General features: G+C 43.6%; 1 protein-coding gene across 5 annotated transcripts in view; it reads left to right on the plus strand.

Moving 5' to 3' along the window:
• Nucleotides 1-25,895, plus strand: part of RNF8 (ring finger protein 8) — a 35,815-nt gene continuing 9,920 nt past the window's right edge. The window contains exons 1-6 of one of the 5 annotated variants that reach the window (XM_028510420.2): nt 1-275; nt 8,013-8,141; nt 17,183-17,923; nt 20,367-20,429; nt 22,675-22,764; nt 24,600-24,707. In XM_028510420.2, the coding sequence (XP_028366221.1) occupies nt 165-275; nt 8,013-8,141; nt 17,183-17,923; nt 20,367-20,429; nt 22,675-22,764; nt 24,600-24,707 (1,242 nt within the window). In that variant the 5' untranslated portion in view covers nt 1-164. The remainder of the gene's footprint in view (nt 276-8,012; nt 8,142-17,182; nt 17,924-20,366; nt 20,430-22,674; nt 22,765-24,599; nt 24,708-25,895) is intronic. The other 4 variants (XM_036024050.1, XM_036024053.1, XM_036024052.1 and 1 more) reach the window with 4 other exon arrangements.

Consider the following 25,895-nt stretch of genomic DNA (forward strand, 5'->3'; position numbering starts at 1 on the left):
GGGCTCGCCGGAGGTGGGCGGGGCGCGGAGCCGGAGCCAGAATTCGCGTCGATCGTGAGCGCAGAGCGATTGCTTCTGTCTGTTGTGTAGTTATGTTGTCAAACAGGCGAAGAGGCGGCGGGAACCGGGGTCGGGGCCTGGCTTGGTGCTGGTTGTAGTGGGCTATGGGGGACCCCGGCTCCTTGGTTCCGAGGGACCGCCGCGGAGGCCGGAGCTGGTGCTTGCGGCGCGTGGGGATGGACGCCGAGTGGCTCCTGCTGGAGGATGGAAACGAGGTGAGCGGGAGGCCTCGAGGGGTGGGAGTTAGAAGAAGCCGGGCCTGGAGGGGCCCGAGGCGCCCGGGCCCGAGGGCTAAAAGGAAAAGGGGTAGGAGCGAGGAAGAGGAGAGAAACTCGAAGAGCCTGAGGGAAAGAAGGGAGAAGTGCAGGCGGTTGTGGGGGGAAGGGCCTGGGGTAGGAGGTGTTTGGGGGAAGTAGGGATCATGTGGGAGGAAAGATGGGCCTCCAGGGCGAGCTGAGGAGGCCGGGTGCAGGAAGGAGCCGGGTAGGGGACCTGAGGACCCGCTGTGGTTTCGAGGGGTAGGAGGCGACTGACTGGTCTGGGAGGGAAGCGGGCAGCCCCACTTTGGGTTGCGCGGAGCCCTTTGGATCCCAACCTCGGCGAAAAACGAGCACTTTCTCGAGTTTATTTTGAAAACGGTTGCGAGTTTTGGGTCAAAATACTCAAACTTTAATGTAAAAATGTTTTCTTCCCAATTCTTGAGGAAAATGGACATTGTGGGGTGGGCCACATTTCTCCCGTGAGTCTCGGTTACTGCCGAGTGGCATCCCCTGAACTGGCTGGGGAGTGGGGATTCAGAAACATAGAGGCTGCTTACATTGTTTTCCAATACGGTCATAAACGCAAAAAAAAAAAAAAAAGAGAGAGAGAGAGAAAAGGTGAGACAGTTTTTTTGGGGGGGACATTGGGAATCGGGGGTGGTTCCAGAGCAGGGTGATGGAAGAGAGGAGGGGGAGTTAAGAGTGCTGTTAGCTTGCGGAGAGCTGAATTAGGGACAGCTGGTTGTGGCAGGGAACCGTTTGGGTTTTGGAAATAATTTGTGTAAAAGATAAAGAAGTATTTTATTATGTATGTATGTTTGATTAGACTTTCCTATAAACTATATCATCTCAATTCCGTTTCCCACGTATTTATTGAGTACTTACATTGTTTAGTGTACCATAAGGGAGCCAAAAAAAGATTTATGCCATCAACGAATTTATGGCTTGAGTGGAGAAAAAGGATTTTATACACAGTGAAGCAGTCTGAGAACATCAAGGCAGGCTGTATGATCAAGTGCCAAGATGAGGATTATTTAGTGCTATCTTAGAGCAGTGGTTCCTCAATTCAGAAGAGGGATTCGGGTCTAGCCTTAAATGTTGCTAGATTAGATGAGATGGTTAAAACGGTTACTTGTATTTGAAGAACATCATAAAGAAACCCCTGACCCCAAATCTCTTGGTCCCCAGGTGTTAGTACATAAAAGTCTGCATTAGACATTTATTCTTTTAGTGAATGAGCGTTTACCTTTCCTTGCACTTCCCTTTACAAAATCATACATCTTTGGGAAGTTTCACAAATGAAGATACTAACACCCGAATAATAGTAACTATGTTTTGTATAAGGTTTACACTTTAATATAATTGCCTAATCTGGGCCCCACACATATACTGTATTCCCACACACAACCCTTTATTGTACTTAGAAGTCAAGTGTTAATTCACTCCTCAGATTAAATTGCCTTGGATTAATTTATTACCTCTGAATAGCTTGGTAACACTATGAGTCTTGGTGGGAGGAGCGGAGGGCAGAAAGAATTAAAACATTTGCAGCAAGAACTAGAAGTCTTGCTTTCCTATACATACTTTAAACTGTTGGGTAATTTTATCTGGAGAGAGACCCACAGAAATCAGATGGAATGATGAAGACATATGGGAGGATTGGCGTGTCTCCATCCTGGTGTGGTAGAGAGGTCTGTCAGGCCAGGCTGTGTGCAAGGTTAGGGGTCTTAGGAAGTAGTCGGAGCATAGCCTGCAGTGTGTATGAAGAGAGGCCTGAATCAAAGCCAAGAGATGAAGTCTTACTTATTGTACTGGTCCCAAACCATAGCACAAATTGGTGGGCACATGATTTGAAAGGTATGTTGATATCATTTGATTATAACAGAGTAAGATCAGTTTCCTGCCTTCCCAGTTCACCTCAGTCTCAGATTTCACAGATAAAATAATAAAACACGGTTCCTCTCATTTCACTGTAGGGAGTACGGTAGTAAATTGTCTGTCTGAATGTGTGTCTTTAAATTTCTTAAACCAGAGAGTTTTTTGAAAAAAAAAAAAATACTGCAAATTAGCTAGTACTTGGCCCTGTAAGTATTTTGGCCTTTGTTACAAATAGAAAAACTTCCGGCCAAGATGGAGGCATAGGTAGACCTACTGTGCCTCCTCGCACAACCAAAAGAAGGACAACAACACATTTAAAAACAAAAAACAACTAGAACTGACAGAAAATCTAATTGTATGGAAGTCTAACAACCAAGGAATTAAAGAAGGAACATTTATCTGGACTGGTAGGAGGGGTCAAGACAGGCAGCTGGGGTAGAGAGGACTCATGGCAATGTGGCTGGAGGACCCGGTAGGCAGTGGCTGGAAGAGTGGAGTGGGCAGTCCCACATTTGTGTGCAGATAAATGGGGAGGAACAACTGAGGAGCAAGACACACCATGTAACCCAGGGTTCCAGTGTGAGAAAAGAAATCCTCAAAACCCCTGACTGAAAAAACCCGTCAGGGTTGAGGTGGCAAAAGAATCTCCCAGCCTCACAGGAGAGTTTGTTGGGGAGACCCACAGGGTCCTAGAACGTACACAGACCCACCCACCCAGGAATCAGCACCAGAAGAGCCCAGTTTGCTTGTGGGTAGCAGGGGAAGTGACTGAAAGTTGGTAGAGAGCAGAGCATGCAGCATTGTTCTCCCTTAACCCCCTCCCCCATGTACAGTACCAAAATGCAGTGATGTGGGTTGCCCGCCATGGTGAATACCTAAGTTTCTGCCCCTTACTACTTAACAGGCATGATGAGACGAGACAAAAAAAAAAAGGCCCAAATGAAAGAATGGATCAAAGTTCCAGAAAAAATACAATGAAGTGATGAAGAGATAGCCAGCCTATCAGATGCAGAGTTCAAAACACTGGTAATCAGGATGCTCACAGAATTGGTTGAATTTGGTCACAAACTAGAGGAAGAAAAATGAAGGCTACGAAAAGTGAAATAAAAGAAAATGTAAAGCGAACCAACGGTGACAGGAAGGAAACCAGGACTCAATTCAACTTCCTTCCCTAGAAGGAAGAAACAAACATTCAACCAAAACAGAATGAAGAAACAAGAATTCAAAAATATTAGGAGAGGCTTAGGAACCTCCAGGACATCTTTAAACGTTCCAATGTCTGAATCATAGGGGTACCAGAAGGAGAAGAGGAAGAACAAGAAATGGAAAACTTATTTGAAAACATAAGGAAGGAAAATTTCCCCAATCTGGCAAAGGAAATAGACTTCCAGGAAGTCCAGCAAGCTCAGACAGTCCCAAAGAAGTTGGACCCAAGGAGGAACACACCAAAGCACATCATAATCACGTTAGCCAAGATTAAAGATGAGAGAATCTAAAAAGCAGCAAGAGAAAAGCAGTTACCTACAGAGGAGTTCCCATTAGACTATCAGCTGATTAAAAAGAAACCATACAGGCTAGAAGGAGCTGGAAAGAAGTGTTCCAAGTTGTGAAAGTCAAGGACCTACATCCAAGTTATTCTATCCAGCAAAACTATCATTTAGAATGGAAGGGCAGATAAAGTGCTTCCTAGATAAGGTCAAGTTGAGGGAGTTTATCATCACCAAGCCCTTATCTTATGAAATGTTAAAGGGACTTATCTAAGAAAAAGATCAAAACTATGAACAGTAAAATTACAACAAACTTTTAACTATTAACAACCGAACCTAAAAGAAAAACCCCAACAAACTAAGCAAACAACTAGAACAGGGACAGACCCACAGAAATGGAGATCACATGGAGGGTTATCATTGGGGGAGTTGGAGTGGGGAGGATGGGGGGAAAGCTACAGGGAATAAGTAGCATAAATAATCTACAAAATAGATATGGGGAGGCTAAGTATAGTATAGGTAATGGAGAAGCCAAAGAACTTATATGTATGGCCCATGGACATGAACTAAAGGGGGAGAATGTGGGTGGGAGGCAGTGCACAAAGGCAGTGCACATAGGGGGGAAAGTGGGACAACTGTAATAGCATAATCAATAAAATATATCTTTAAAAAAGTAGGCGTCTGGGAAAAGCCGTAGTGTCTCCATTTCCCCCTTTTTCTTCTAGTGTGTTTGGCTTACATGAAACTGGGGACTAAGAGGGTTGGAAAAAGGGAAAGGATGCTTCTAGAATATTTGCTGGTCTTTTGGGAAACAGTCAGTGTCATTCCCAGGAGGAAAGGGATAGGATTAGTGAAGGTATGTAAGGACAAGATGATCTTATAAGGACAGGATGGTTGTGATGAACTGACGCCAGTGATGTCAGTTCAGTAAGCTCAGAGCTTTGCAAAGTTATTGTACAGAAAATGGAAATAACCCCAACCTATGAGTTAGTGGTTTGTTAGCACTCAGTTCCCAAGGGAAATTTAGTTTTGTGTTAACAAGTGATCCTGGGATATCCAGATAAACTCACTGCAGACTTTTTCACTAATGTAAATTTTAGGACCAGACAGTGAAGGGAAGGACAAAACAGTTTTTCCTTCCTTTTCTGGATCCAGAGTCTGTAGGAGACAGTTTCAGAAAAAGGCACTCATCTCCCATTTCTGTAATACTTTTCCCAGCCTACTCCCAATGGCAGTCTGGCTGTCTCCCCTCAAGTATTTAAATGGAGTATAGAATACTTTCTTTATTAGAAATAAAGCTATCTAAATGGAAATTCCTGCTGAATATGGATGACAGATACATCCTTAAATACCGCATCTTTAAAGGACATATATGTATATTAATTCAGAAGAACCTTCATAGTTAATGGAATTTTTGGCAAACTGTCAAAGAACTGAAAAACTTTGGACTTGGGGTTTTGGTAGAGGTGGTCACCACAGAATTTTAAAGGCAAACAAATCTGACTGTGAAAGGTCCTGGTTACTTGTTGCTCCATTGTTTCCAGTGGTAATGACCCAGTTTCCAACCTTTGGCCTCAAAAAGACCTGTCTTGGAAACTGGGAGGACTCATAAGCAGCATCTCTTCATTCATTCACAGATATTTACTGAGCAGCATGCCAGGTACAAAAATACAGCAGCACGCGAGACAGATAAGGTCCCTGCTCATGAAATTTATATTCTGGTATGAAGGAGACAAATAAACAAGCAGGTTAGTTTTGGCTTGTGATAACTGCATGCTAGTAATAGAAAGAATGCAGTGGGGTTGGACGGGGGAGTAGAGAGCAGGCAGCAATTTCAGATAGGGCCATCAGGATAGGCCTTATGAAAGATGAAAAGGAGACCATGTAAATGTCTGAGAGAAGAGTGTTCTAAGCAGAGCAAACCAGTGAAAAGACCTTCAGGTGGCAGTGAGCATTTCTGATCATAGCATGAGATAAGACTAAAGAGGCAGAAGGGTTTTGAACATGCAGGGCCTTATAAGCTATGAGAGGAAGCTTAGATCATTGGAGAATTTTAAGGAAAGGGGAATGATCTGATTTAAAGTTTTTATATTACCACTCCAGTTGTTGTGTGAAGAATAAAGTTAAGAGGACCAGCCCAGGATCAAAAACAGCATAACTGGTGGAAGCCAGGTTGTTTTTCCCCAAGCACATGTTTGTTGATTTTAGAGTGGGATGGGAGGTAGGGGAGGGAAGAGAGAGAGAAAAAGGGAGAAAGAAACATCAATGTCAGAGAGAAACATTGATTGGGAGTATGCACCCTGACTAGGGATCAAACCTACAACATAGGTATGTGCCCTGACCAGGAATTGAACCTGTGACCCTTTAGTGTACAATACGACACTCCAACCAACTGAGCCACCCACCCAGGGTGAAAGCCAGGTTGTTTTGACTTTGGTAGTGACCATAGAGATAGAAGTGAAGAGATTTAGGACATACTAAATTACAGGCAGTAGAATTTGCTGGTGATTTTTTTATTTAAGATTTTATTTATTCATTTTAGAGAGGGGAAGGGAGGGAGAAAGAGGGAGAGAAACATCAGTGTGTGGTTGCCTCTCACGTGCCCCCCACTGGGGACCTGGCCTGAAACCGAGGCATGTGCCCTGACTAGGAATCGAACCAGTGCCCTTTTGGTTCACAGGCCAGCACTCAAGTCCACTGAACCACACCAGCCAGGGCTAAATTTGCTGATGATTTAAACATGGGTTGAAGGACAGAAGAATCAAAAATGACTCCTGAGGTTTGGGCTAAGCAGATGGTTGGATGACAGTGTCAGTTACTGAGATGAAAGTCAATAGAGGAAGAATAGATCAGGGCAAGGAGAGTCGTGTGGTCCTTGAGGGACTGAGGAGGACAGGGATGATCCTGAAAGATTTTCAAAAGGAACAAAGAGGGCAGCTTTTAGAAGACCACAGATCACTTGACCTAATGTCCCCGGATAAGGTGTGGTATGGGTCATTAAAGAGGAGGTGGCTTGTGCACCAAGAAGAACAAGCAGGGAACGCTAAGATTTGGACCTCAGAAGAATTTTGTTTTCTTTCTTGATAGGGTTATAATGAACTAGACTGGTGCATCACAAAAGTATGACAGATGTGAATTTGTGCTTCTTTGCAACCTTTTCCAGGGACCCTCATGCTGTCCTTGTGGATGAGATGGAAAATATGGACACAATGCAGACTTTGCTTGAATTTACAGCTGGCTAAAGGGTGTATCCAGAACAATGTTTCCTAGGCTTTTCTGAGAGCTTTACCTTTGGCTACGTCCTCTTTCAGTCTTGTATCTATATCTTGAATAAAGGTACAAAGGGCATCATATCACTTTGGTGGGTGACTCAAAGTTGGAAAAAGTAATGAGTATGTCTGATGGCAGATTAAAAATTCATAAAGGTCTTGACAAGCTCATGTAATAGGCTGAACTAACAAGACGAAATTTAATAGGAGTCAATATAAGGTCTTGCACCTGAATCCAAATTTACCAACTATCAAGTATATGGGGCAGAAAACACATGAGTTAGTATAGCAATTCTTGGGGGAGGGTCAGACCAAGAAATTTAACCATTCCTAAGCCTGAAGATACACTGACAGTATAATAGAACTTCTATGAAAGCAAATGTAATTTATATGCTCCAGTGATAATATTTAGAACTAGGAAAGTGATACTTGGTTTCAACTGTGTAATAAAAATTAAGTTTATTTTTCTTACTATGGCATTCAGGATAGCAAAAACCCATTAGGATAGTGAAGAGACTCAAACGTACGCCATGAGCAGTAGGTTGAAGTAACTGGGAACACAGGGCCAAGAAAAGGGAAGATTTGGTATACACTACAGCTCCCACGTGGGAGAGGAACTGGAGATTTTCTGATGATGTCATGGCAGAGCCAGGGCCAGTGGATGGAATTTATAGTGAGAAAGATGCCAAGTCAGAGCCATTAAAAAACTGGACAAACTATCTTGTATAGAGGCCATGGTTCTTGGCAGTATTTAAGACCAGTTGATGAGGGTGTGCAGAAAGAATTCCTCCATCTCATTACTTTTGAGGTCCTACCAACCCTGACATTCCATGAGTAAATCTATTTAGCTGTCTCTTCTTGTCACAGCTTTCTTGCCTTTTTCTACCTGGTGGCCCCCATGGCAGCTGAAAGAGGAGATTGCCGATGAGCTGCGTGGGTTTTGTGGGAATCTGGTTTCGTGAGTCAGGACACGCATATACCACTGGCTGACAAGAGTGTAAACCTTTTTATCAGCACAATGGCTGAGGGTGTCTCTTACATTGTTGTTGTCTTCTTAGGTGACTTTAGGACGAGGACTTGGTGTTACATACCAACTGGTATCAAAAATCTGCCCTCTGATGATTTCCCGAAACCACTGTGTTTTGAAGCAGAACACTGAGGGCCAGTGGACAATTATGGACAACAAGGTACAGGAATCTATAGACGCCTAATGATTTTTATTGAATTTTTGTTTGTTTTTGAATTGCTTTTTGTGTGTGTATAGGTAATGCATATCCACAATTTAAAGTTTCAAAAATATATTGTCTCCCCTAACCACCCAGTTGTCTTCCCAAGAGACAGCCACTTCTGCATGCTACCAGAGATTGGATTATGTCAAAATGATTTCAAAGGACTTGAAGTTAGTTACTCTGGGAACACCTGAATTACGTCAGTAGTTCTTACTCCAGGAGCTAGACTAAGTTACTGAGGAGGATTGGCCCTTTGTAATTTGAAGGTGCAGGAACCGTGGGAATCCGGTGAAGATTCTGGAGCATGTCTGTGGTTCGGGGCATGGGGAAGAGGGAGGAGCAGAACTTACCGCACCCAGTTCCTCCCCCTCCCCACTCCGGTCAATCAGAGCAAACCATCTCCCTCTTCCTTAAACCTGTTTCATGTATTGGTGTTCTGAGGAACATTTTCTTTGAAAAAGGGTTTTTCTGCTTTAAAATTTTGAAAAATGTGAATACTAAGGAAAGCAAAATAGTGTATAAAGCCTAGAAATTAGACAGTACCTAAAGTACAGATATACAAGCACCCAGGAATACAGTGAAAATAAACACTGTGAGGTAAGAGTAATTCTAATGTAGGCAGTAAAATGTCTTCAGACACTATTTCAGCATGTATAAACTCAGTACTCACACTCTTCCACAACCACATCAAAATTATGACTATACTGGAACAATCATCATTCAGAACCACCTGAAGTCTACCTGAATGGAAGTCTTATGACTAAGGATATACAGAAGAAGTCACAGCAAAACTGATAAAAGGGACAGAGATATGAGACTGGCTGGTCCCACACCCACATGTGGTGATTTAAAGGTGGGAGGGATATCTCAGCTGCAGAGGTCCCCTCTGAAGAGTGAGGGGTCCCAGCCCCACACCAGTCCCCCCATCACAGGGTTCCAGTGCTAGGAAGAGAAGTACTGATAACTTCTGGCAGTGAAAACCATTGGGGATTGTGGCAAGTCCCAGGCAGTTCCTTTTGAAGGGCCCTCACACAGACTTACTCGGACTTGCACTTGTGGAGCTCCAGCACTGGGACAGCAGCTTGAAAGGCACCAGAGGTATACGGGGAGGATCTGAGTTCAGTTCCCTGATGTCTGTCATCAGGGTGAGAGATGGAGGGGCAGCTTTCTCCCAAATAGAGGTGTGGGCAGAGGCCATTGCTCCTTTTTTAGCCCTTCCCCAACAGAGCTTGTAGGCAGGACCCATATGTGAATCTCTATCAATCTGGCTATCACTGTTTGCCCCACCCTGGTGATTCTGAGGGCCTGCCCCACCAATTTGCAGGCTCACCCAAGTTGTTCTCAATGGCTTTTCCATACAAATGGCCTGCCTTGGCTTGTGCTTCAGATTTTTCTAAAATCTCTCAAACATCTGGCCTTGCCATGCCCTGAACCTCTTGCTAGGTGGCCCCAGGCTTGGCAGTATTGGCAGCCAGCCTTGATTTGCAGCTTGGCCTTTCCTGGGCATCTCCAAGCCCAATGCAAGTAGCATCCATCTGTAGATTGCTCTGGTGGCTCCTGGCAGAACACAGGTAGTGGCTGACCTTGACCTGCATCTCCTGGGAGGCCCCAGAGCCAGTGCACTTGGTGGACAGCTTCAGATGACGTCAAAACACTGTGCAACCACCTCCACAAATGACACACTGAAGGGGCAGACTCAGTGGGCACCAGAGCCCCACTGAAGTAAGTCTCGTTCTGTGGGGTGGGCCCCTGCACAGCTGATCCTCTACAGTGGTCACAGCCAGTCCTTGCAGCTGATTGGCCTGGGGGTAAATCCCTCCCATTGATGTGCCAACAGCAATCAAGGCTCAACTAACAGGAGTGTGTACAAAGCACACACAGGGGTGGGGGGCACACCTAGAGTGCCCAGCTTGGGTGATCAGTGAAGCTGTGCCATTGGGCCCTTCAGGACACCTATGACATATGGCCACTCTACCAAGCCCAGAAGACATAGCAGCCCTACCTAATACATAGAAACAAACACAGGGAGGCAGCCAAAATGAGGAGACAAAAACATGGCCCAAATGAAAAAAGAGGACAAAATGGACATGAACAATCTATTAGATGCAGAGTTCAAAACGTTATATGGATGCTCAATGGATTCAGGGGAAAAGTAGATAAACCTAGAACTTCAATGGCATAAAAAAAAAGACATGGAAACCATAAAAAAGAATCAGTCAGAAATGAAGGCTACAGTAACAGAAATGAAGAATAATTTACAGGGAATCAACAATAGAGCACATGAAGCCAAGAATCAAAACAGTGATTTGGAATATAAGGAAGTAAAAAACACCCAATCAGAACAGCAAAAAGGAAAAAGAATCCAAGAAAACGAGGATAGTGTAAGGAGCCTCTGGGACAGCTTCAGGCATACCAACATTTACATCATGGGGGTGCCTGAAGGTGAAGAGAGAGAGAGTAAGAAATTAAAAACCTATTTGAAAAAATAATGACAGAAGGCTTCCTTAACCTGGTGAAGGAAATCGTGTCCAAGTCTAGGAAGCATGGAGAATCCTAAACAAGATGAACCTGAAGAGGCCCATGCCAAGACACATCATAATTAAAAATGCCAAAGGTTGCCCTGGCTGGTGGATTGAGTGCCGGCCTGCAAATGGAAGGGTTGCAGTTCCATTCCCAGTCAAGACACATGCCTGGGTTGCGGGCCAGGACCACAGTGCGGGGGGGGGGGGGGGGGGGGGGGGGGGTGAGAGGCAACCACACACCAGTGTTTCTCCCTCCTTCCCTTCTCTCTAAAAATAAATAAAATCTTTAAAAATAAATAAATAAAAATGCTAAAGGTAGAAGACAGAGAATCTTAAGAGCAGCAAGAGAAAAGCAGTTAGTTATCTACAAGGGAACTCCCATAAGACTGTCAGCTGACTTCTCAACAGAAACTTTGTAGGACAGAAAGGATTGGCAAGAAATACTGAAAGTGATGAAAAGCAAGGACCTACAACCAAAATTACTCTACCCAGCAAAGCTATCATTCAGAATCAAATGACATATAAAGAGCTTCCCAGACAAGGAAAGCCTAAAGGAGTTAATCACCACTGAACCAGTATTACATGAAATGTTAAAGGGTCTTCTTTTTTAAACAAAATAGGATTTTATTTATTTATTTTTAGAGAGAAGGGAAGGGAGGGAGAAAAAGAGGTAGAGAAACATTGATTGGTTGCTTCTCACACATCCACAGCTGGGGGCCTGGCTTGCTACCCAGGCATGTGCCCTGTCCACGAATCAACTGAAGACTTTTTGGTTTGCAGGATGATGTCCAATCCACTGAGCCATACCAGTTAGATCTAAAGGGTCCTCTTTAGGAAGAAGGAAAAGAAAAAGATACAAAATATAAGCAATAAAATGTCAGCACATACATATCTATTAACAGTTGAACCTAAAAAGCAAAATAAACAAAACAGAAACAGATTCATAGAATGTTTTGATGGTTGCCAGATGGGCGAGGGGTTAGGGGATGGGTGAAAAAGGTAAAGGGATTAAGAAGTACAGATTGGCTCTTACAAAATAGCCATGGAGATATAAAATACAGCATAGGGAATATAGTCAGTAATATTCTAATAACTATGTATGGTGTCATGTGGGTACAAGATTTATTGGGATGATCATTAATAAGTTATATAATGTCTAATCATTGGGGTGTACACCTGAAACTAATAGGATAATGTCAGCTGTAATTGAAAAAATTAAAGATAGTTTAAAAATTTAAAAGAATGTGATAAGGGATGCAGATGAACATCCAGTTGGAAGAGATGTTTAAAGCAAGGCATGTGGAAGGGGGTGTGGAACTTTCATGCCTTGTCTAGGTGCGACACTCTCCCAGCACTTTTGTGTATTCACCAACCCAGAAGCTCCCAGAACCTGTCCTTTCTTTGGTTTTAATGGAGGCTTCGTTACAGAGGCATGATTAATTAAATCGATGGCCGTTGGTGATGAATTCAACCTGCAGTTCCTCCCCTCCCAAGAGATCGAGGGGTGGGACTTACAGTTCCAGCCCCCCTAGCAACCAACCCTCATCTGTTAGGTGACCTAGAGACATTCCCAAAGTCACCTCATTAACATGACAAAAGACACTGCTCTCTGTGACTACTTAGGAAATTCAAAGAGTTTTAGAAGCTCTGTGCTAGAAACGAGGATGCAGTCCAAATATTTGCTTCTTGTCATAATTCACAATATCACGGGTATCCTGCAGGTCTGCCCAGGAGCCTCATTTTTCATGCATAAAACTTGTAGATTTAAGCTCTTGGAGAAAGTACTTTCTTACGCTAGGATTGAGTTGAGTTGGCACTAAGTTGAGTTGGCACTGTGGCCAAGTTAAGTGGTTCAGTACTTTTGGCAAGGCCCTGTGAGAAAAGAAATTGGCACTGAAAGGGGGACCTTACAGATGATGTAGTTTAACCCCTTCTGGGAACAGATGACCCGAGGCCCAAAGAGATAAACTGACTTGCTGAAGGCCTCCCACATAACTGACTGAGTGACTAAGCCAGGGCTCAAACTCCCAAGTCTCTACTACAACCCATTGTCAAATACCAGTAAAGGACACAAGCAGTTTGCTATGCTGGCTGCGTGCTTTAAAAACAGTTAATTATGCATATTTAAGACATAGTTGCAAAGTTTTTCAGCCCCTGCAATAGCTTACATCAAAACACCTTAGGGAAGGATGTTTTCCTCATCAGAGTTGACTATTTAGTGACGAGGTTCAGTGGTTCAGTATTACAGAGGTGTGTTTCCTGCTGCTTCTTTCTTTGATTAGTGCAAGGTAGATGTGTTCCATTTATGGGATAGCAGGTTTTGAGAGTTTGGGAAGCCACGGGCTGACTGATTTTGGTGTTCCTTGAACATCAACCTCAGGGACACAGAGGCAGCTGGTGCCAACAACAGATCATGACAGTGCTCCCCAGGTCACTCCCCAGTGTTTGCCTTGCACCTTTCTTCTAGAGCTGGTGTCGTAAGACCCCTCTCTCAGGTCTCAGACGGATAAGATAGAAAAAAGGTAGGTTCCTGATTCTTCCAGGTCTTTCTGGTTTGAGCCTTTTAGCTTTGATTCAGTTTGTGAGATGACTGGATTTTGAGAGAAGCTATGACTGGATTGTTTTGATGGAGCAACTGTTCTCACGGGTAAGCTGCTTCCTTCACTTTTTTTTCCCTTTACCAGATGCTCCTTTCCTCTCTGGCATGATGCCTTACCAGCCTTCTCCGATGAAGGTCAGGTGCAGGGTTTTATTGTTATGATCACATCTGAAGTCATTTGCCAAGTCGTTTTAAGAGGTGGATATTACTAATAACTCAAAACTCAGAACTACATTCCATCTTTTTTTGTTGTTTTATGTATTTACTTAGAATGAGAGTAAGGGAAGGAGAAAGAGAGGTTGAGAAACATCAGCATATGACTGCCCCTCACGTGTCCACAACTGGGGACCTGGCCCACAACCCAGGCATGTACCCTGACTGGGATTTGAACCAGCAACCCTTTGGTTGCCAGGCTTGCACTCAGTCCACTGAGCTATACTAGGTAGGGCCATACCTTTTTCACAGATGGTCTCTCTTATATGCTGCAGAGGCCAGAAAGGGAAAGCTTAAGGACAGATATAAAAAAATGCAACAAATGCAATTTTGGTTTAAAATTGAGTTAGAGAAAAACCCCAACCTTGGAGGACTGCTTATTTTGTACACAAATGTGCAGATAGGGCCTGGCCAGGTGGCTTAGTGAGTTGGAACATCGTTCTGTGCACCGAAAGGTTGCGAGTTCTATCCCCAGTCAGGGCACATCCCTAGGTTGAGGGTTTAGTCCCTAGTCAGGGCATGTACAGGAAGCAACTGACCTATGTTTCTCTCTCACACTGATGTCTCTTTCTCTCTCTCTCTCCCCTCCTTCCTTCCTCTTTCTTTAAAATCAATTTTAAAAAATACACAAAGATGGCTGTAATTGTGTAGATTTCAGTTAATTGAGTAGCTCTCTAGATAGTTCATCCTATGTATTGGTATCCAGCTGTTTCAGAAATCTGTTGTTTCAAAGTCACAATCTGAAATGCTTTGGTGCATGTACTTACCTCCAGTGCTAGAGGCTCAGCAAATCATTTAAGCCTTTCTCATTCTTCCCCTCCTATCATACTGCTATTCACGTGTTACTTGGTGACTCCCACCTTTGTCCTCCTGCAGGCTCTGACGTTTAAAGTCTCTGGTGAGTTAAACTATGTGAACGAACCTTGTTTCTTAGGACAGTTCAGCTTCTGGTCTTTCAACAGCTACAGCAATGGTTCTCAACCCTGTTTGCAGTTTTTGCGCTTACCTGGGGTATTTTTAAAACATACTGGTGGTGACCCTGGCTGGGTAGTTCATTTGGTTAGAGCGTTATCCGGATATGCCAAGGTTGCAGGCTCAGTCCTCATTAGGGCACATACAAGAAACAACCAATGAATGCAACAAGAAATGAGTGTTTCTGTCTCTCTCCCTCCCTGCTACAATACTCCTTCCCCTCCTTCCCCTTCTTCCCCTTCTCCTCTCTCTTTAAAATCAATAAATTTAAAAAACTTTTTGAAAACAAGAAAGGCTTGAACACAGTTTGGTTTATTTAAACCATTGTACTTGAGACCATGTTCTGGCCAGTACCTGATTGTTCTTGCATAGCCATGCTATTTTCATCCTTTTCTGTAGTCATCTTGTGAACAGACCTGGCTCAGGGCTGCAGTCTAATTACTACCACTAGGTGTCACCAGGAAGTGATGAATGGGTAAACACAGAAGGATCCTAGGATAAAATGTGATGGGAAAAACGTGAGAGCTTATTTTTCAGATACAAACCGCCCTGAAGGAGGCAAGTTAGTGCAGAGGATCTAGTGGACAGCTACAGTATATTCTGGCAGTTTGCCCCGGTTTGCTCCTGTTCTCTCTAGTCGTGGGCTGCTTCTGTAACCTTCTTTATTTATTTAACCTTATTTTTGCCCTTGATATCTTTCTGAAATATATGTACCTTGACATTAGGTGGCCTTCTGTGTCATATTACTTTTCCTGAAATTTTTTTCCTATGTATAATCAATTCTCATATAAAATTGTTTTCAAATAAGTTCTCCTGACCTCTACCCCCCCCCCCCCCGCCCCTCTGTATTTTTCCACGCGTTGTCAGCAGAACCAGTCACTCCTCATAGCTCCTCAGGCTGAATCTGAACAGAATGGTTGGGAGTAATTGAGTCAGATAAGCCAGGATAGGCCCACAGCAGTGGGTTAAAGCCAGTCTTTCTGTAAATCTCTCTTTCTCTCTCTCTCTATATATAGGTATATCTATGCTCAGCTTTTTCTACCTCTCCCCGCTCTCGCCAAATGATATAAACCAGAAACAAGGGCCCAATACCAAAACAGAGCTGAGCTCCAATCTCTACTCCCCTTTATCCTCTGTGCCTTGTGGTCAAGCCCCCATTCCTTGTATTTGGGTTGACTAGGTAATTTTTGTAGCTAAAACTAGGTAGATACAGTTACCAACATAAACATATGTCTTAGTAACACTTCAGCTGTGAGCTTCATCTCTGGTAAGTCCTAAAGGTAAGTCTTTGATATGGGTTAAAACAACCACTTGTTTCTTTAGACTCTAAATTCTGCATTTGTTTCATGTGTTTTAGAGCCCATCATCCCCATTCAGCATCTCTGAGCTAACCCAGCTTCACACACTGTTCCATTGCGTTTATAGGTGGTGCTGTGTAGCTCACATTTGCATAGATGTACCCTCATGTTTTTCTTTCCAAAGCTGCTAAAAGTTGTTTTCATATCTTTCAATTTTGTATTTGGTATATTTACCTTGAAAGATGCTGAGCTTAGAATTGAAGTGATTATTGATAAATTAGTAGAGAACACTTATATAATGCTTACTATGTGCCAAGTACTTTTCTAAGTACGTTACTAAGTACATATGTAATTTTGTTAAATCCACACAAACACCATGAGGGAGAGACTTTTATTATTTTCTGTTTTAGAGATGTGGTAACTGGGGCATAGAGAGGTTAAGAAACTTGCCCATAGTCACACATCTATTAAGTGATGGAGCCAGATTACACTCAGGCAGTCTGACTCCAAGCTCCATGCTCTTAACCTCTAAACTACCATTTAGTTCAAACCATAAGGTAAATATTCATCAAACATTTATTGTATGTGAGCCACTGTATTAAGTGTTTTTACATGTTTTTTCTCATTTATTACTCACAGGAATCATAGAGGTAGGGACTGTACAATCCCTGTTTTACAGACAGAAGTGAAGCACAGAGAGGGTGAATAATTGCTGATGGCCATGCAACAATAAGCCCAAGGTGGTGAGTGCAGCAGGTTAAGAACCCAGGTCTGTCTGAGTCCAGAGTTCCATCTCCTAACCACTATGTCGTGCTGCCCATGGACTGCTGTGTCTGCTGTGAACTGGGTCAGGTCCCACTGCAGTTTGACCCCAGGGACAGTATTGGTACTCTCTTTTTTGGTTTATGTGTATTGGAAAGCACTCTGCTCGTTCACCAATGTGCTCAGGGGCACATCTAGAGACTGTTTGCTTGGCTTTCCTGGTCGTGCCTACCTTTGGACCTCATCATCAGATGCCACTTTCTTTACTAATAGCAGTGTTTTTCAGTCCTGGGCCATTGCTTCCAGTTTAGGTCAATAGGAGCTATTAAATTTCTGTTTCTTTCAATGCTGCTGCATTTAATTGAGTAATTCATCCACCAGTAATAAGGTGATTCCTGCCTGTTATATAGGCAGTTCTCTGTGGAGGCATGAATGTGAAATATAGGTAAAAAGCCAAAATGCTGTTTGAAGAATGCTATTTCTAAAGATGGTGGTTTATGAACCTTTCTTTTCTATTTGTTCTCAAGGGTTTTCCTTTTGAAAAGGCAGAAGGTTTTGCAGCAGCAGGGGAAATATTCCATTAAGAGGAGGAAAATCATGAAGCCTACTTCGTTTTTCTTTCCCTTTTCCCAGAGTCTGAATGGTGTTTGGCTGAACAAAGTACGTCTACAACCTTTAGAGGTCTATTCTATCCATAAGGGAGACCACATCCAGCTTGGGGTGGCTCTGGAAAATAAGGAGAATGCAGAGTATGAATATGAAGTTACTGAAGAAGACTGGGAGAAGATACATCCTTATCTGTCCCCAACAAGTGACCAGTTGATGGAAAAAAATAAGGGCTCAAGAACTAAAAGGAAATGTAGTTTGGATGAATTAGAAGCTCCTGAAGCTGAAGGCCCCTCACATTTGAAATCCAAAATGAATAGAACATCTTGTGAACCTGGTCAACCACTGAAGTCACATGGGAAAGGTGAAATGGCCAGTCAACCCTCTGAATACCTGGAACCTAAGTTGACTTCTCTTGAGCCAAGTGAGCACACCACAGGGCCTCACGTTCACTTGGGCCCCGCCAAAGTCCTGGAGCTTCAGCATGAGGAGCAGAGAGCCTCAGACCCATTAGTATCTCAGAGCAGGTTAGAGCTGATCAAGGTGACCATGTCTAGGATTCTGAAGCTCAAAACACAGATGCAGGAAAAACAGGAAGCTGTTCTGAATGAGAAAAAGCAGACCCAAAAAGGGGACTCAAAGAATATTGTGCAAATGGAGCAGGAATTGCAGGACTTACAGTCACAGCTCTGGGCAGAGCAGGCCCAGCAGCAGGCCCGAGTGGAGCAGCTGGAGAAGACTTTCCAGGAGGAGCAGCAGTATCTCCAGGTACCTCCTGGGGGGGAAGGCCAGGAGGGCCACTAGGGTGGGCGGGCCCTTTGTGAGCCTCTGGCCAAGGCTGTTTCTGGGTCAGGGACCAAATGCTGAGTGCCAGGGATGGGAGATGGAATGGGAACAGAAAACTTTGAGGTTAGAGAAGGGGTTAAATCAAAGGTTAAGCTTCAGCATGATGATCAGATCAAGAACTAAATTTGGGGTACCAAGATGGGATAAGGTAACAGGCAGTGCCAGCCCCAGGATATAACTAGTCTTAGGATGTAATGTTGAGGCATCTCAGGACTGAGGTAAATTCAGTGAGAGGTTGGATGAAGGTCAAGATGCCACAGAACCACAACACTCCATTTAAATCAGTAGTTGCCCTCTGAGTTACTTTTCTTTGCTCTGTGGTCCAAGTCAAATCACTTGGCCCCAGGGCAGGTACAGGTCAGCTAGTTACTCTGTCTTTGGTGTGCCTGGCAACTTGTTAGCTCTGTAGCTAACCTAGGAAGTGGGAGGCTACAAAGACAGAAAATGCTTCTCTTTTTATCCTGAGCAGCCAGCATGGGAGGGAACAGGTACACCATGACTCAATCATTGGGTTAAATTATAAGCCACCTTCCATGGTACCTCTAGTGGGAACGTGCAATAAGGACTCTCTTAGCTGTGTCAAGATAAGGCCAAATGTGTCCCCATCCCTGAGTCGTTTCCATAGATGACAAGCTGTTGCACAAAGTTCCAGTCTGATCCTGGTCCTCGCTTAAAATGTCAGTTTCCGTTTGGCAAGAGCCACATGTTTTACTCCCACCTACTTGCTCAGGCAATATTGAATGTCAAGAATTCCCCATTGTTGACTTAGAACAGTGATTTTCAGCCTTTTTCATCTCATGGCACACATAAACTAATGACTAAAATTCTGTGGCACACCAAAAAAATTTTTTTTTGCCAATCTGACAAAAAAATAGGTATAATTTTGATTCATTCACACTAGATGGCTATTTTTGTGGTAGCTGTTACCATTTTTTTTACTGGACAGTCTAAGGGAGAAGAGGTCAGTGCCCCTGACTAAATAGGCAGGTGTTGCTTGTTTTATAAATTCTTGCAGCTCAACAGTGGGCCAGGGCTCACCGGTTGAAAATTGCTGACTTAGAACTAAAATGGGCCAATTAGGATCGAAGTGAATAAGCTTTTATCTTTTGTTTACTTTATTCAGGGTAATGAACAACCAGTAGTGTTTGCTTATTTCTGAACAATTTATAAATTTCATAGATTAAATAGACCTTTCTAAGGGGATACACTGCTTACATGTACATTTTTGCGTCCCTTATCTAGCCAAGGCCAGTCCTTGAAATTAATACAGGGAGGTTATCTGTGCATTTGTGTTGCATGCCACCTCTCCTGGAGCAATTAGTGTCTGATGTGTTCAAGAACAAGAGTTACTGTTAATTAATATTTGTGGCTGCTCTGGGCATGCTTCAAGGTATAGCTGTAAAATCTTTTCCCTTACCTAAATGGTAAAGAAAGGCAGAAAAGACTGGTTTAGAAAGTTTCTCCAGGTATGAGAGGGACATTTATAAGTGGCTCATAGTATCCAGTCCTTTATTTATTGGCTGGATTTCCCTCTGCCACCAAGCCCCAGGGATTCATCCTGTCCCAAGGACTTGTTCAGAAGCGCAGTTAACCCTTGCTGTTTCACACAGCAAGGTCTTTTTTTTTTTAGCACACGTTGCCTGATACTATACTTGGGTTCAGGTGGTTATAAAGATGCTTAATAAATGTATTATACCCACAAAGTCATCATAGCAGTTTTAAGTCAATATATTTAAATTAGAGAACAATTTCAAGTTGACATACTCATATTAAATGGGTAGATAATTCTTCAAGTAAGGAGGGGAGGGCCCAGAGCTTCTTACTGGACGCAGGGTAATGATTATGTGGAAGGCGTCATGTTGGAGGGAGCTGATGGAGGAAACACAGCCTGAGCTCAGGCAAGGTGGGAGGAGGAGCAGTTAATGGGTTGAAGGTGGTAGAGAGACTCAGCGTGAGGGACAGAGGGGGCCAAAATCAAGGGAAGAAGCATGGAGGAGCTCATGCGTGCCAGCCTGGGGGATTTTATGTGTGTTTAGGTAGTTGGTTGCTCAGAACCTTTCAGCTTGCCTTGTTTTGGAAATAACAGGATTTGCAGTAAAGGGTTGTTAGCCCAGAGTTCTCCAGAACAACCTGAGTGGTGGCTTAAAAGTGACAGCCCTGAGGTGAGCAGTATTTGAGCAGTTAACTCTGCTTTCATCCCTCCTGCCAACACCTTGGAATAAAATGAGAAATTTTCTTCCTGCTTCCTGCCTCCTGTTGTTTCCAGATGCTCATGTTAGCTGGCCTACTCTGCTTGTTGCTGGATTTTTGTTTCTTTTTTCCCCTGCCGACTGGGAAACCTTCCATTTTGTTTTTGGCTTTGTAGGGTTTGGAGAAAGAGCAAGGAGAAGAGAACCTGAAGCAGCAGCTGGCCCAGGCTCTGCAGGAGGTAACTTATCTCTTGCCATTGTGGGCTGTGGGGGAGGGGGCAGCCAGGCTTTGCGTGGCCTCTGGCTGCCTCTGCTGCTTAGTGCACACCTCTGCAGCATCTCCAGGCTGCAGATAGAGCAGGTGGCAGCTGCTCACACCATCAGGGCGGAGGTTGGAGCCTCACAGACGTGCCAGACCTCAGCATGAAAACTTATATCTTCATCTGAGCAGAAGCTGCTCTAGTGAAAATGGAATGGAGCCTGTAGCAATTAGGAGGCTCTCTGGGGAAGTGTCTGCATTTCCAGAAAGGCGAGGGCAGCAGAGGGGAATTGCCGGCTGTGACTTGGTCACCACCAAAGCCTGCACAGGCCTCCACTCCCTCACAGGTCCTGCGCCGAAGCCATCCAAAAACCATTTGAGAATGTTCCAACTAAGCATTTTAGGTCAGGTTGAGAATGTGCAGTTCAACAGTCAGCAGAACACTGATTTACTGCAAGGGCAGGGCTCACAGAAATAAAATGCTCCTAAAAGATAGCCTGTCATTTATTTCATTTAACTTGATTACTTCTCTCATCTGATTATTTTTATATACTTTTTTGTGTATTTAAAACCTACTTTATCTTTTCTCTTTTATGCGTTAAAATTAGTAATTTGATGCAAGTTTAGTCAGGTTAGTGGTGTAGTTCATATCTCCTTGAAAAAAATGAGCTCTTGCATTAGAATTTGTTTAGGGTAATTTGTCCTTTTAATTCTTCTGTCGCATACCTCCCTCCCAGCCTTCTACAGAGCTGACAGTCATATGGTCCTAAAAGCTTGGGAGGTGCCTGCCTTGATTTCCTTGAGGGGTACACAAACAGCTTTGGAAAGAACTAGGTGAAAATTAATTCAGTCTTTTTGGAATTGTATTTTCTAAGTTTGTTTATTTCCTAGGGTGGGAGAGTAGGCATGTTTCCCATTTAGAGTATTATTAAATTAATATTCAGAGAGTGTTTTGAAATTGACTGGGAAAGAGTAAGGTTCTGCTACTTAGAAATCCCTGAGGGCTCACTGAGTTTTCCACACCCACAACTCCTCACCCTCCCCTGAGACAGATGGGAAGACACACTGTCATTTAGCATGAGGTGCTCAGCCAGGCTTCACTCACTAGCCCAAAATGGGGTACTCCCGTGCCGTGGTTCTGGAACGACATGCCCGGGGATGTACTACTTCCTCGGCTGAAACATGGCTGTGTGTCGGTCTGCCTCCTGGTCCCTCTGAAGCTGCTCCTTTTCACTTACCAGGCCATTATAACAACCTGCGTTTACCTGGAGCTTAAACACTTTTCTGAATGCTTTCATATGTTATTTTATTTGTGATTAACTCTGATGTGGGAGGGGCCCCTGTTTCCCCATTTTGTAGACACACATCTAAGTAGCAGTCAAGATGAATGAGTACCCAGGCCTTCTGATGTAACTGCTTTTCTCAGGAGACCACATATTTCAAAATTGGTTTCTTCAGTAATCTCTTCAGAAATACTTACCTTTACTCTGCCTTCTTTAGGAAAAGGATTTGAGATGAGATTTAAAGTATAAGCTGTACTTAAGCATGAGGCAGCTCAGAAATTATGTTTCATGGAAGCGGAACCTCTTGATGTTTGGGTAGGCAGTTTGGCACAGCGGAGGAGCTGCCAGCGCTCGGGCGTGCCTGGTTGCAGAACACACAGGCAGGGTGTGGGCAGCATTGCCTTGAGAGTGTATAGTGTGTGATTTGCAGACTAAATAGGTTAAAGGTCTCTTATTTCAATGAAAATGATTATCTAGTTTCCCTGGATCCCATTTCTCCTGGGTTATTTCTTAAAAGCCACTCCTAGTGCTGAGTAGCCTCAGAATTACTAGTTGCATTGAGCATTGAATTTTAGAATCACTTGGACAGCTTTTTTTAAAAATACACATTCCTGGGCTCCAAGGGAAATCTACAGAATCAGACCCTCAGGATGGCAATTCTTCCATCGATTTGCATGGCCATGAAGGTTGGGTTATTTTCTGTGGGATTATAGATTTGATGGTCTCCCTCCTGGTTTGTCCCCTTCCCTGGAAAAAAAAAAAAAAGGTATCAGGTGAGTGAGATGTCCTGAAGGAACGAGGCATTTTTCTTTTAAATTGCTGGTCCATTGATCCTGTTGAACTAATGCTACCAATAGAGGGAGGGGTGGAGCAGGCATGTGCAGCTTAAAAGGAAGATGCAGTATAGCTCATCTTGAGTGTGTATCTGCTATGTTCCTGCAGCACTGGGCTCTAATGGAAGAGCTAAATCGCAGCAAGAAGGACTTTGAAGCCATCCTTCAAGCCAAGAACAGAGAATTGGAGCAGACCAAGGTATAGCAAGAAGATGAAGGTTTAGAATTTGGTTAGTACATGCAACTCAGCATTTTCAACAGTGCAAGGGTTGCTATGGTGAATGGAGAAAGAGAGAAAATATGTCTGTTCCTGGCCTCAGGGGAAATAATCCATCAAATTACTCAGGCCTATGGAAGGCTCTGCCTGAAGACAACATCTGTTTCCTTCCCTCATTCAGAAGCAAAATGCTAGGGAGAAGACACTCATCCTGCAATCCAGTCCCTCGTCTGTGCTAGATGCTCCTCCAGCGCATCCCTCTGACGTTGGGCTATGGAGCGGTGTAGTCAGAATAAAAAATAGTGTGTCCTCATGCCTTTAAGTAATTATTTCCCCACATCAAATCAGTGGAATTCTTAAATTAGGGCTATAAACTCAAATGCCCAGTGAGGTCAGACTGGTAATGGAATTGAGTAAAGTGTCCTGTGAGGACAGGTGCACAGGAAGGAGATCTTTGCCCCCAACCTCCACCCCTGCTTTGCTGCAGCCAGTTGTTGCCATGCAGAAATGCAGGCCTGGTGGCGTCAGATATTCTGAACTTTCCACAGAAGATGGAAATCCAAATGTTTACATAAAGCATCCCAATTTTCAAATATTAGCAACAAGTTCAGTTTTTTGTTTGATCTTTCAGTACCATAAAGGCCGAACTAAACAAGTCTGTAGGCTGGCCAGTCCACAGGTCATCAGTTTATAACCTCTGACCTGAAATTAATGCCTGGTCTGACTGCCTCTCTGCTCACCCCTCCTCACATACCAACCTGGAGCAGAGCACAGAAAGGAGGAGGCTCTCTTTCCCATTGGTTCGATGTCCTTAGATTCTGTTTAAATCACCTCGTACCTTCTTTCCTATCCTCCAAGAAACTACCATATTTTTTTTTAAACCGGCAATTCATAAGTTTTCAGGGAACTTGGCTGCAGTTAGAAATGGGTTCAGACCTTCCTCACTGCCATAAGCAGTCTGACAGTCTTTGCTCTGATTGGAAGAGAAAATAAAAGATGAAAAATACATCAACCGTATACCCTGAGTGTCATTTTCTCTCTCCCTCAGGGGCTCCTGATAACTTTCTTTTTGGGGTCATAAGGTGCTAACTTAAATCAATGTCTGCTTCAAGAGAGCACACCTAAGATGGTCCCTAAAAAGGCCGTCTGCAAGCAGTCTGGTCCCTGTGCTTGGGGAAAGCACAGGGAAGTGGTACTGCAGACATCTGCAGGAGTGGGGAGTGGCAAGTGTAGAGCCCAGGGCCTGAAGATACTTCTGGAGGCCACCATTCTAGCCTCCAGCCTCTGGCCTCCAGAGAGTATAGGGACGGTCGCTATTTTATAAAAGAGGCAGCTACAAAGAGCACAAGGGACTTTATACAGTAATTCAAGTTTCCTGCCTCTATGGACTATTCTTTATGACTTTTTTGTCCAGTGAGTTCTTGGTTTGGGGGATGATTTTATATCACCTCTAAACTGCAGCTCACTGTGGGATACTTAGTGTCTCATTCTAGAAGGTCTTGGGTGGTTGGTGTGGTTAGTATGCTACCTTCAGTTTTTCCCATTTAGTTAATTTTGGGAAGGAGGCAAACATTACAGTACAAATACTGAAAAAGCAGAGAGAGGAAAGAAAGGAAGACAGTGCCCTACATTAGAAAGCAGTTCTGAGAAATAGCACCCCTTGGGGAAAGTGCTTTATTCCTGTGTTGCTCCGCCAGGATGAATTTTTAATTTAGACTCCTTCTGAATTGTATTCCAGAGGATTAATCCTACTCCCTGTCCTGTTTTACATTCTTGTGGGTTCTCCCAATGACAGCAGGAGTTTTGTGTCTTTGCAGGAAGAGAAGGAGAAGGTACAAGCACAGAAAGAGGAAGTTCTTAGCCACATGAATGACGTGCTAGAGAACGAGCTCCAGTGCATTATTTGCTCAGAATACTTCATTGAGGTAATTATGAATGTTAGGAACAGTGAGTGGTTCTCAGGAGCCTCATCACTGTCCCAATCCTGAATGGAGCCTCAGCTACTCAGGCTGCTTCCGCTATAGGGGAACGTTCTGAAGAGCTCTTCTTGCAAGAACTTCTCCTAGCTATTTGACTACAAAGTAACCTCTAGAGGTAGCCACTTCTCACTTGTTTTTGTATAGTCTTTAACTTTACTGTCCTTTTTCTTGTTTCATTTGTTCTTATTTATTTGATATAATTAATATTTTAAGCTGCAATAAAGCCTTTATCTCTTTTTTGTTGGGGAGGACACAGGGCCACATGGCATTAGATTTTTGAAGTATTGGAGTAAAGCTGCTCAGTAAAGCTATACTTTCCTTCCTCTGAATGGGCATGGTGCTGAGGGAGTGTGCAGTGCAGCCTTTGAACAGGGCGGTAAATGCCATTGCGGGGCGTCAGGAATTCGGCACACAAGTGGAACACGTCTCGGGGACTCGGGGCTCCCTATGAAAATGAAACCTCTCTCCTAGGTTACCATCGGTTATCCTGTCATATTTTTACATGGGCTCTTATTTTCAAAATTTTACCATTTGTGACCAGTTCATCTTATACCACAAGTTTAAATTCAAGTTGTAAAGTGACATTGCTTTTCAGATTCCTTTACAAAGAAAGATGCGTACCGACACTACTCCCTTTTTTCTGGTGGTCTTTAGGAGGCTGAGTCTATTAGCCTGCCGGAACAGCTCTCCTGGGCAGACCTGTTTTTTTGCTCTGCGTCTACTTAAACTTCAGGTCATGAATTTCTCCCATAATTTTTATTCACTTGATTCCTTACTTAGGAGAAGCTCAGTTAGTGTTGTTTTGACAAGGTGCACAGACTATACTAGAGGAAAGTAAGGAGAGGGGCTTGGAACCGGTGCTGAGTTGGCCAGCCGGGAGCATCTGCCCAGACAGTCGAGGCAGACAGGCTGACCTGTGCTTTGTTTGCTTTACTGCACACCACCTGACCTTTCCTACTGGTCACCTCCTAAAGTGAGGGCTGGAAAAAATTTTCATTTTAATGAGACAGGTTTTTAGCCCTGTTGTTAAGAATTTACCTCCTATAGTAAACAGAATGTCTCCTAGTTGACTTTCTGGGCTCACCTTGGCATTTGGGAAATAAATGATTTCTGTGTTATTTTCAACTGCCCTCC

The sequence above is a fragment of the Phyllostomus discolor genome, chromosome 4 (assembly GCF_004126475.2).
Source record: "Phyllostomus discolor isolate MPI-MPIP mPhyDis1 chromosome 4, mPhyDis1.pri.v3, whole genome shotgun sequence".
Lineage (NCBI taxonomy): Eukaryota > Metazoa > Chordata > Mammalia > Chiroptera > Phyllostomidae > Phyllostomus > Phyllostomus discolor.